The 12,843-nt window shown below is 40.6% G+C and overlaps 1 protein-coding gene across 3 annotated transcripts in view; it reads right to left on the reverse strand.

The window, feature by feature from the left end:
* Positions 1 to 6,913, reverse strand: part of gpc6a (glypican 6a) — a 97,426-nt gene extending 90,513 nt beyond the window's left edge. For 2 of the 3 annotated variants that reach the window (XM_037490238.2, XM_037490220.2), the window contains exon 1: positions 6,104 to 6,913. In XM_037490238.2, coding sequence (XP_037346135.2) covers positions 6,104 to 6,266 — 163 coding nt within the window. In that variant the 5' untranslated portion in view covers positions 6,267 to 6,913. The remainder of the gene's footprint in view (positions 1 to 6,103) is intronic. The other variant, XM_037490227.2, reaches the window with a different exon arrangement.
* Between the last annotated feature and the right edge of the window lie 5,930 nt (positions 6,914 to 12,843).

A 12,843-nucleotide genomic window follows, 5' to 3' on the forward strand; every position in this document is an offset into this window, starting at 1 on the left:
CATCATGGGTGTCAAGCTTGGGACTTCTATATTCAGAACACCCTCCAGAGGCAAAACGTCTCAGTGGGTAGCCAGAAAGACCATAGCAAGGAACACAACGGATCTCCTTGGTTCTTCAACATGCACGCTACGGTGAACGATGGAAGGAAAACCCCAAACAATCCGTTTGAGGGTGATTAGTGTTGTCTGTGTTGTAAACAGTATGTTTTACAAGGCTCCAGGTAAGTCCTAAGGGCGTCCCTTACTCAGACATTAATAGAAGGGCCGCCATGTAATCATTCCTGCACCACACTCACCCACCGACAGAGAAATCCAAGGGGAAACACTTTTCCCTGTGGAGCAATACCACATTTGGCTTTACCTTCTGTTACCTCCCGAGGCAGTTTTCATTTCACCAATGCATAAATGAGGGAAGGAAAGTTGAACGCGACGTCTCTCTTCGTGGATAAAAGGCAGCACGTAGCGATCCTTCTGTGCAACACCAACAGCGAGTCGAATCACTAATCCCTCAAGTTCGCATGGATTACAGCCTACCTGACTCCCTCCTTGTATCCCACATGGAGTTACTGTATCTCTCAAGTCTCAGCACATGGCTGGTCAAGGATGCTCTGTATGCCTGTATGCACTCTGTTACCGAGTAGATTTATTTTTTCCTTCATACTTATTTCTGTGCTCTCACTTTTAATCCATATAAACATACAATCACATCCATCTGTAGACGTTTTGCTGGTATTTGCTAGCGCCTTTCAAGGCTTGAATGTGTCAAGATACTTAATTCCACCCTCCATTACTGATTTAGGCCAGCGGTTGATTGAAAACTAGCGGGGGAAAAGCTATAGCAGTCTCCTACGCAAGCCAGAGGCTTTTCACACAACTCAGAAAACACCATTAATGCCGAGGAAGGCTGCATGGAAGCTGGCAGACCGTACACATTTCATGCATGAATGCCCGCAGAAGGTTGACACATTCTTCAGGTGACAACAATTGTCAAATATTCTCAATCGCCAGAACCAACAAAAGGTGTGAAAAGCGCAGCTGGATCAATTATATTGAAACTCATTTGGATGTTCAATGCGTTCAATCTCTCGCTCGTTCAAAACAAAACAATTTTGTCATTTTCTATCACAATAGAGAAAAAGAAGCTAAACTGTTACGTACACACACACACACTCACACACACACAGCCTAATCTGCCTCACATCTCATTAACTGTTTTCTCTGAAGACGTATACAGGCTGGCAAGAGACTTATTTCCAATTTGGCAGAGCCAGAAGCTTTCTAATGGGCTTTGAATAAAATGCCCACAAGAATTTTTGTATGGATATTTGCTGGCTAAGGTCTTTTAGAGTGGTATTCCCACACTTTCCCTGAAGGTCTCGTGTCACACCATTATTTTGTGATTAGGCATCTGGCAGTGAAAACATCTAAATATTAACCCCAGATTCATTTCCCATACCTGCCTGGCGTGTGGAGTAAATTAAGCGTGTTTCTCACAGTTTATTATTTAAAAAATTCACACCTGAAAAGGTCATCTTTGCAACCTACCGAATCTCGTGGAAACTTAACGACAATGAACTCCACTTAAAGCTTTAATTATGAATAAATTGTTTTATCTTCTAGAATCATTTGTAATCTCAACCAATTCAAAATTGATCAAACAAGCAACAAGAAGGGCTTGAATCTGCTTCAAAAATACATACGAATACCCCATTGTGATGTTTTGAAGTTCTGAAAACGTGAGTCTCAGAGAGCATCTTAAGAATTTTACATCCAAATCTTAATAATTATGGTAAGATGTTTTCTTTTTTTTAAAGAGCGGAAGTAATGTCTGTGTCGAGAGAGCTCAAATGCTGACAATATTAACTGTGCCGCGTACAGGCGGTTTACAGAGTTCCTTCATTTCAGTGCAAACTGCAAAGATCTCTGATCACTGGGTTGTGTTCAAGGGAATTGGAGGACTGCAAGCATCTGACAACCCACACAGCACGGATCACAGTGACAGGAAGAGCGAGTTGCAGCTTCAGTAATCCACAACGAGGACAAATAACGCTGAGTTATGTTCTACATAATGTCTGTTCTGTTAACTAGAGATCAAATAATATTCTTAAGAGTTACCATAGGCCCCAAAGTTAATCAAATAAATACAAGAGTCAGGCACTGCATTGATAGGAACTGCGGCCCGTCAAGTGATTTTGTTTCAAAGGCGAAGCCAAGAGCCGAGTCCACCCCTGAGAATCCCGACCGCTCTGTGTAAGTAGATGTTGATATTAACAGCAAAGCCTCGGAGTGAGAGCCCCCTGGCAGGGCCTGGATGGAGCATTTCAGGAGCCGAACAAAGGGCTGACAATCAAGCAGCATTGTGCGCATGACACTATAACTAACGGCTGACACGTGCACACAGGGCTGATCCTCACAGGCACGCTGGGTAAAACTGTGTAAAACACCAGGCAGGCGAATGTATGCTGATAACCGTCGTGAGCTTTACCAGGTGGGGTAGAATGAAGCTGTCCAGTTACACTTCCAGCAGCGCGCCGGCACATTGAACGTTACAGAAACTATTTTACTAACTGGCCTCTTCCTCCCATCACTTCTGAGTCCGTAGGCAAAGAGAAAAAGTAGCACTCTGTAATCGATGAAGTGTACAACAGAACTCCAAGCTGAGGTCGGCGTTGGTGGTGAAACATTCATTTCAATCAAATATTACATAACTATGCATAATAGAAAAGTGCAACGCCCAGCTGTGAATAGGGCGGATTACATCTCTTAATGGGAAAACCCGCTTACATCATTCCTCAGTCCAAAGTAAACTGTACACCAAATAATTCTGCTTTCCATCCCACATTTGTAATTGTGAGGGTTTATTTCTCGCCAAGCCGCTCTGTCGCTAAAAATGAATACATATTTGGTAGACATACATATCGACTGAATGTTTTTATGACGATATAAAGCAATAGTTTGTAGCAGGAAAATGCCAATGAGGCGCTGATAGTGTGGCGTTATTTCAGAGGAAGGTTTTGTGGGGAGAAAGAAGCTGAAGACAAACCCCACCCTGTCCACTTGTTGGAAAATCACTTTACAGATCAAATATCCAAGGACCAAAGACTTGGCCCACCATCCTAATGGCAAACCGATGCCTTGAATTGTATTTTCATGGAGTGGAGAATTACTTTATGAAACATATTGCTCAAACAATCAGAATCATAAATATCTACAACATGATCGGTGATTGGGAACTGAACTCCAACACTCGCTCCCTTCTCCTGGTTTCAAGGTTCGAGTACCATTGCATGAGTTATTTAGTATTTCCCTTCGATTATCATCACTAGTTAATCCCAAGCATACAAATATTCTAGGTAAAAATGATATATTCCTGTGTATGGAGGCTCCATGCAGACGCTACCAGCTTCCACTGATAGCAATAGTTAATAGTAAAAAACATAGTAAAAATGTCTGATGATCAGTAATACATCCAGTTTACCACTTACCACTTTTAGATTAAAGAAGAGAGCAAAAGCTAGTGCCATAGTAACTTTAAAACTTCCATTTGGAGTTTCTACTCTGATAGTTTAGAAGGTTCTTTATGTTCCGCATAGGTTTTATGACTCTAACTAGAGCCCATGGGACCAATGCAAAAACAGGCTGTGAAATGTTGGTAATGGATGGCCTTTAAATTAGATAGCAGCTGTGTTAATGTTGTTCTGAACAAAATGCAAAGAACAAAACTCCCTTTAAAATCCCTTTAAAAAATGCAAGGGGAAAATAATACTTTATCTTTAAAGGAAATATCCAACTTATTGAACTTAAGTTGTTTAAGATTCATGATTTGGATTCAATTAATAGCTTAATGTTTTGTATTATGAAAAAACTAACATCTGTGTAAACACATCTGTGTTTGTCACCACTTCAATAATATAGCTGAGTTTGTCAGTGGCTGTCAAAATAATTAGCTTATGCAAATGGAGGCTTAGAACCTGAGGTGAAGTCCCCTCTAGAAGAATTAAAGCTGTGTATTTAGCATCAAGAGGAGTAGTAGCATGACATGGCAAATGGTGGAGAGATGAGCGTAATGCTGCACATGCAGCTTTCCACACGTTTGTATTAGCACAGCTAATTAGGTGTAATTGAGTGCTTTCTACGATCCCACCTCCTGAGGCTTATATCTTATGTCTGTTGTATTTATGCAAAGGTTATTTGAAAAAACAAAATGAAATTACACAGCACACACTCTGTAGATGAAGTGCAATTAGGATTTGATCAGAGCGTAGTGATCTATAACGTGACCTCTGTCATAGACTTTGACATGCTGAGGTTCCAAGTAGAGGCCAAATATTACATAACATAGAAGAATATTAACAACTGCCCACTGTTCACTGTTTATACCCTTTTTATTACAGAAGAATTTCTTCAATGGGCAATTTACTTACTTGTACAAAACAACGTTCAATCACACAAAAACAAATTGGAGGTTACATCAGTGGCCCCCTATGTCTGTATAGCTTAGAGTGCTATTTCATATGGAACAAATAGTTCCATATTGTTGCAGCATTGTTGTAGAAGTATTTTGAAAAGATTATCGGCATGCAACCGCGCAAAAGAAATTTTGCACAGTGTGTGTGGCCATTACAAGAAGAGTTGCCTGCTGTCTCCCTCTGAGTTGATGCTGAATATTTGTTGCTGCAGGAGCAGAAGAAACGCAGGTACAAAGTTTTCCTTTTTTCTTTTACATAGTTCACTACTGATCATATTAATGTAGTCCAATATTCTCCATTCTCTTAACTGATTACTAGTTACTAGCTGTCCGAAATGTCTAACTAGTCCATAGGGGCACAGTCTTCGCAACATGGACTTCTAATTTATAGATGAAATATAGAAGATGTATTCACAATGAAAAGATCTCTCACACAGACAGCCTTACACACACATGTTCAACCAATAACAAAACTATCAGATTCCCGTCCATCCAAAACCCTGTTAAAAGCAATTTAGTCAGCTCTATGATCATTACTGCCTGACACTGCCAATTACAAATATGGTATCTTTATTTTTTCTGTACGAGGCAAAAGAGGGATTAACGTCAGGCCTCTCTGCTTTCCGTCTGCCTCTCCGTGAAGCTGACTGTTTACTGACTAATCTATAGTTCCCTGCTTTGACCATAAATGTGATTACCACCACATAAGAGATAATAAAACCCCATATCTCCGCTGTACCAAAGAACTTGAATTAAAACCTAAGCCGTAGCCTTGAGGAATATGAAAAATAAATAAAAAAGGAACCCTCAGCAACAAAAAAAGCAATATTTCGTGCTGAGTGCATAGAGCCCCCTACTGGTGACAAGCATGCACTATTTAGCAAACACAACAAGCTCTATGATCTTCTGTTGAATACCAGCAACAGGTATGCCAAAAAATGTCGTCTCGTGTCCCACTGTCTTCCACCGTCCCCATTCGAGCAGAGGTGAACGATGCCCAATCCGGTGGCTGCAAGTCCATCTCACACTGACGTCTCACATGCAAGTGTGCGGCTGTGCAATGTGGTTTCTACCCTCTTTGTGCCATGTGGGTGAAGCCAACTCGTTGGGGTGGTTGAAGTTAATGTGCCATTACCAATTCAATTGGGGTTAACTGCGCAAGAATAGATAGATGTATACTAAATGTGCCACGTGACAGCTGTAGATTCTACCTACGTTGTTTGGTGTCTACTGCAAGATAATCAATGAAATCCTCGTCAAGCAACTGGGGATATGGAGATGATCAGGTTGAACTTTAAATAGCAAAATAAAGACCGATGTCGCTCTACTATCTAGCGGTGACATTTCTTTTATGTGTCACATACTGGCACTGAGCCCAAAGAATATCTACCGTGCGCCCCACACATCCCATTCAGACAAATCCATTTGACACCGATTAGGATGAAACGTGGCCGAGACAGGCTGCTACTTTTCTCTCCATTTGGGAGGGCGGGAGGGGGTTGGAAGGAGATCACACATAGTTCAGGTTGTGTTGTGTGGCGATCGCCGTCAGAACATTGCTCAACCCCGAAAGGGGCAAGCGAGACGTGACACGCGGCCAGTGGGGGCGGCGGGTAATTAGTGGCGTTCGCCTACCTGATATTTCCTGATGAGGCACATTGGCGAGGCTGAATCCTCTGGCGTGATACGCGTGCCTTGCCTCGCCACAGCTCCGCGCCTTGCTGTCGGCAGCGGATGACAGGGACAGCAGCGACAGAGTCATACATACGGCGGCGTGCAGCCTCCACATCGCATTCATCAGGGAGATCCTGGGCGATGTTTCACGAACTCCGTCAAAATAAACAAGAACAAAACATTTATTTGAAGAAGAAAACAAGAGGTTGTTTGAGAGATTCCTCCAGTACGCGCGATGTCCGTTCAAAGAAAAGAGAAAAATGAAATAAAAAAATAAAAAAAATCACTCCTCACTTTAGATTCTGGTGCGCCCACTTCATTTCAGGAAGCTTGGTCTCTTCTCACGCGATGATCCCGGCGAGCCCGGATGCTCCGGTGGGGAGACCGTGGGTACCTGGCGCTCCTCTCTGTGCAAACAACTTCTCCCGCACACACACACGCAGCAGCAGCAGCAGCAGCAGCAGCAGCCCGTGTGCTCGTGTCAGTGGGAGGAAAGCAAAATGCAGCGGAGATGCTCGCTGCACGGAGAGCAGGGCGCACGAGGGGCAGGGCAAAACGTGGAGTGGAGTGGCTGCGACTTCGGCTGCTTCTCGTCCAGGGGCGCGCGCTGTCCTCCGCCTTCGTGCGTCCCGGGTAATGCGCACCGGCGAATTACCATGGAGACACGTGTTGGTGGTGGACCTGGAGGTAGTTTAGCCACGGTGGACCTGCACATCGTCCTGTTAATTGTTATGTTGTTCTCATAGCTTCAGCCGGCTAATCTGCCCTGGTTCGATGATGATGATGATGATGATAACCGAAAGTAATTTGACAAAGGCTATCACATCGTCCTGAACAAACACACACACACACACACACACACATAGATTGCACGATCTGCTCTCATGTGCTATTTCATCTCTAAAAGGTATGTGCAGATTTTCCCATTTTTTCCCTCAATGTCATTATCTGTAGGTCAGATCCTGACAGTTAGACAGCGTTGACTTGAGCGTGAGTGTGAAATGACCTTGCTAAGGCCCCTTTTATTCATATTGTGGACAAAAGTGCACTGCACATCGCACACATTGGGTAGGGGCTTCTGTGGGCTTATTTTTATGAAGATCATTTTACCTAATTTGACTTTGCCAGCCACAAATAATGCATTATCCGTGGCAGCACAGAACCAGCTTGTCACACTATAACATCAATGATTAAAATGTGTTTCCTTCAACAAATAGAAAACTTGAGAGGGGAAGAACGAGAAGAAGTTGTCTTGTTATAATGAGTCAACATCTAAGAGGAACAGTATCCCTTTATAATGTTGATTCTGCCTCAATTATAAAAGTAGAGTGCATCTCATAATATCTCATACAAACAATGCCTCATACAAACAATGTTTTGTGGAATTGGGAGCTTAAGGGCAATTAGCCATGTTTTCAGATTGTGAAACAGACAGGAAATGACCGAGTGATTCAAATGTTGGATTAGTCCTTCATTATCCATTGAGGGAGAGAGCTGCCTCGATGAAAAACAGTTTCATTTTCGTTATACAAATACTTTTGTATTTGATGTGTGTGCAACAGAGTTTTCCTGAAGTCTTAAAATCCTTGACCAGTATATATATTACAGCATTATAAATGCTTCAGTCTGCAGTCCCAGTTGGATCAAACCATTTCCACCTCCAAGTGTCATCTGAGAAAGTTCATATCCTTTCTGTGCCTTCACCCACAAAGGTACTGAATCCATTGTTCTTTGCCAGCACTCAACATTTGATGTGTAAATGTGTGATCTGGTTAGGGATTTTACACTACATTACATGTCATTTAGCTGACGCTTTTATCCAAAGCGACTTTGCCACATTACTAGATAACGTGAGTGAAAGCTGTCTGTGAAAAACAGGAAACGCATCCTAGATTTTACTGTACCGACTTCAGACAAAGCAAATATTCACAGGCCAGAGGTGTAATGTAATTGTGCCAGTACCGCAAATTAGCACAGTTTCTACAGAGAAGCCGACAGCAGGGAGCAAACAGACTATAATTACCCACCACAGGTGTCTTAAGGACACTTTATTTTGACCAAAAAGGGTTCATCTAATTAATTGAGGTTTTAAAAACTGTGAGAAACACCCATGTAAATGTTCCCAAGCGGGGCAGCCACAAAATGTTAGCGAGTCTACTCCCTGTCTTTGAAATATACAATTGCAGATGATACAGTATGTCTCGGTTGTTCTTGATTCTTCAGTAAAGGAACAGCAGCGGAATGTTATTTCAAAGTGTCTATTTCATTTTTCTATAAAACTGTTCAAAATGAAAATTCTCTACATGAATTTTAAAAGGAGCTGTTGGTTTTATGAGAAAAAATTGTTTGGACATATGTGAGATATTCAACAAGAGCAAAAGATGTGTGAGGGCCTACATGGGACAGGAGGATACTTCTCTGTCAGCTGTGGAGATTATCTCGCTGCTGCAGAGGGAGACGGACTCAGTCATTTGTATCATCCAAATTAAATGGAAAATTAAATGAATGTTGCCTCACATTATTCTTCGTATAAGGCATTTGTTGGAAAGGATTAAGCAGAAAGTCTCTTTTTGCCTGTGGAGGATTGGTAGGATCAGTAGTGACTGAAAATGAAAAGTTTGGTGATCATGTGAAGATGGCTCAGGTAGCCCTTTTTCTTTTGAACAATTGTATCAAAGGGGATTTTGTTATTTTCAGTACTCGGGAAGTCATTATGTATATTGTTCAACTTTGTTCTGTTCAAAATATATATATTTTTTGGTGATTGATGGATTCATTAAATTAAATTAAAATGAAAAAAAATAAAGATAGGTTGTTACAATTACCAATTCATGAATCAAAAATAATTTGAATAAACTTGAATTAACTGCTAAACTGTTGAATGCTTGTTTAAGGAGTAATAGATGGTCCATGAGAGGGAGCAATATTCTATAAAACATGTTTGTTTTTTCTTTATGATGTGCTGAAATGATTGACAGATTCTATTTTATAGCAGACAAGATGTCTTATTGCTGTTTTGTGGACCTATTGTATTCCATTATATTGCGGAAGGCGATGCCAGTGAGGCGTGAACGGTGATCCAAAGAAGATCACATGTGTCTCCAATTCACCGCTGGTTTCATCTGCAAAGCACTGTAACTGCCCTACTCAGCTAATAAGCCCTTGCTAATGAGACCTAGAGATGATACCCAGAAGGTGATCCCGGTAGTGGATCGATAGCTCACCATGAGGAGTCAGCATGGGGTTCATCATGACTCATACTCAGTGCACCACAGGGAAAACTCAGCTTTCACTAGGCAGGTTGGCTGCTCCACTAAATACAAAAAAGAGAGTCCATCTCATTTAATGTGATTTTAATATGCCACGGTTTTATTTTAACTTTAAATACTTAGAAAGACAGGCACATAAACTTAAAGATAGATGAACCAATCAATCAAAATCAATCATAGAGGATCTACAAATGAGCCAACAGATAGGACGAACAGCTGACCGACGCCGTCATCTTACCTTGTGGATGGATGAATGGATGGATGGATGCAGACAATTCTCCAATGGTTCAACACAAAATAGCATTTCATCCTTGTCCTTGGCCAACTGATGTTATTTTTCATCTTTATAAATCAACTATGTGTAGCTCTTATTGGTTTACCTCCGTATAAAAACAAAACAGAATGCATTAAAATAAAAATCACAACTCATTGTATTAAATATTAAACAAGTGACGTTGTTGTATAGTGTTTGCTTTAATGGTGCGTTTTACTTTAGAGTTTTAAATCACTGTGGTTTTAGCGGTGTAGGCTTCAAAGTCAACGCTTGTATCCGACGTTCACTGTAAGCAGAGGAAGACGTGGGTCACTTTGTTCGCAAGCATTTGCACAGCAAGCAAGGAGATGAATAATTAATGATATACTCACAATTCATGGATGTTTAAGACGAATATGGCCTTTATTTTTCAGATATAGAACGCCATTGTTATTTGATGTCTGTATTGAAAACAAAAATAACGATGCAAATATGACACACAGGATGTTTTTCCACATTTCAACATACTTTAAACTACAGCTGAGAACACGTATCGCAGCTGATTGTTTGTTCACGAGAGAACTAAAGGACACTTAACCCTGCATTTCTAAAGGACGGTGTCCTGGGGCTAAACAGAGTGGCCCGTGCCTCCTTTTCCCCACTCAATGTCCCGCAGCTTCTCCCAGGTGGAACCCCAGTTCCCTGTACCCTACAGGCCTGATATATAATATAATCCTTACTGTTCAATGCTCCTGGTATATCTCCGCATTAATGGAGCGATTAAGACATTCTAATCATGTGCACAAATCATCCAAGTCAAAATTGCTGCAGTTACTTAATATGTTGACAAAATGGAGTATGCATGTAGTGCAATAATTCTCATTTAATAAAAAAATGATATCTACAGTACATATGGACATGAGCAGTTTATTCATATGGTATATATCTGAGTAACGTATGTAATAAAGCATAGTACTTGCACACTGTAGAATAAAAAGTAATCTAAAGGAAACTAAATATATTCCAAGACGTCGGCACCAGTTAATGATCTCAAATGCGAAGACACAATCAATAAGTGCATGCTGGCTCAAATGTTAAATCACAGTATGCCCTTAATCATTTCCACACAACATGGAAAGGTCATGTCAGAGGAGCATCAATCTGTTGTTGACATTATTTGGAACAAACAAGCAAACAGGATCACTCATTATTTCAACAAAGTTCTCAGGGTGAAAGGACCGAGCACCGGCACTAAAAGAAAAGTGCACCACGATATGCATTTGTTGCATAAAGACAACAATCCAACACAATTTCATATGATGTTTTTAGTTACTCAAATCAAATGTGCCAGGTTAGCAGGCTCTAGTGGAATCCAGTCGTGTGTTAGTGCGTTCATTACCCCTCAGCCTCCCACTCCCCTTCTAAATGTGTTGGAGAAGGTAGTTTATCTTTAGATATTTAGAGATTTCAATTTGCTCGTGTTCACAAAACACCGGTGACCGATTGCATTAGGTCTCCCTTCTGTTTGAATGTCCGTGCGGGTTAACACACATGTACTGATGTGGTATTGCCTTTGCTTGCACCGGTGTGTGTTTCGGAAAGCAATCCTGCCTTCGGATTTACACAAGAGGTAAAAAGCTCTGGCTGGAGCCAGCAGTCCGCTCTGCACTGCTGGAGAAACACAGTGGTGCCACATGGCAGACGACCCACTCCCTATGTAGATATATACGTGGCTTTTTCTAAGCTAACAAAAACACTTCTTAGTTCCTGGTGATTATACACTGATTAAAACATGATTATGGATATTATATTCCATTGCTGCCAATTAATCCCCCTAAATGTTAGACACTGTTTCTTCAACAGAACACTTCACTTCCTCTGATATCCATTTAAGGCATGGTAATTTATTCAAGTTGTTGCAGTGTGAGCCATTTTTATGTATCATACATAATTCAAAATAGTTTGAGGTGGTTGTTTTCCTGGGATGAAAACAGTTTTGAGATAATTAATGATGTTCTATGGCTTAGTCATTAGGGATCAGAATCTTATTTTGAACCGACTCCAATGACAAACAAGGAGTGTTGCTGAGGCTGGAAATGAATCATCATAACATCAGAATTAGCTGCTTAGTATATAAGCTGATGTTCTGTTGTCCAATGTGTGAGATATTAGACGAGACCTTCATGTCACTGCGTTGGGTATTATTTTCTAAAAGGATTTGATGCCCCCACAAGCCTCGTCTCGGCATGTACTAGAAAAAACACATCTTTCAAGGAAGAAGAATAGAATTAATCTCATGAAGATATACGGTACCAGACAAATGTTTGGAAACACCTAATAGTTCATTTCAGTGAGAATGTGTGCATACATACATATATTTATATACATTTAAAACGATCCAATACTACAACAACAATTCTGTAAATTATTTTCAAGGAAATATAAATAAATAAAATGAAGATAAAGAAATAGTTTAACTGTCTAAACTATTTTTTCATTTCAAACTGATTTGTTAAATTATTACACCCAAAAGAAAACATAGCAAATAGTATATGGGATCAGTTTATTACTGATCCCACATATACAATGTTGAGCTTATGTTTACATTCAGGAGAATTTGAGTGCAAAATGAATGCATTACCATGGTAACAACCAACAACAACACTCCTTCAGTTATGAGCCATTATGTGACACACAACTGGCAAATGTTGGAAGAAGCAAAGTGTGTAAGTTTGGAAAGGACAAAAATGCTCAAGGATTTTAATGTATTTTGCTGCAATTTCTCTCTGCAGAGTGTCGTTTTATACCAAAACGCAATAGGACTCATGATAACTATATGTGAAGGATACGTTTCCATATTTTTCGAGTATGTCTTAACACAGCACTCGTATGGCGTATACACAGTCTAAGAGTTGCTCGTTGCAATAGCCATTTGTCTTGCCAATGCCACCTTTTTAGACCGACTGCACAGTAATGGGGGTCAAATCCATTCATTGCGCCGCAAAATACATTCAAAGGTTCAGTCGAGACTTCAACGGTCTAAGATAGCGAGTTCAAGTGGGCTTTATTTGTCCTGTTGCTCTTCTTTAAGCTATGAACTCGACATGCACAAATAATGAATGAATGAATTAAGCTGGCCTTGTATGTTGCAATCATTTAGATCTTGTAAGGACATATGT

Source organism: Pungitius pungitius, chromosome 4 (assembly GCF_949316345.1).
Source record: "Pungitius pungitius chromosome 4, fPunPun2.1, whole genome shotgun sequence".
Lineage (NCBI taxonomy): Eukaryota > Metazoa > Chordata > Actinopteri > Perciformes > Gasterosteidae > Pungitius > Pungitius pungitius.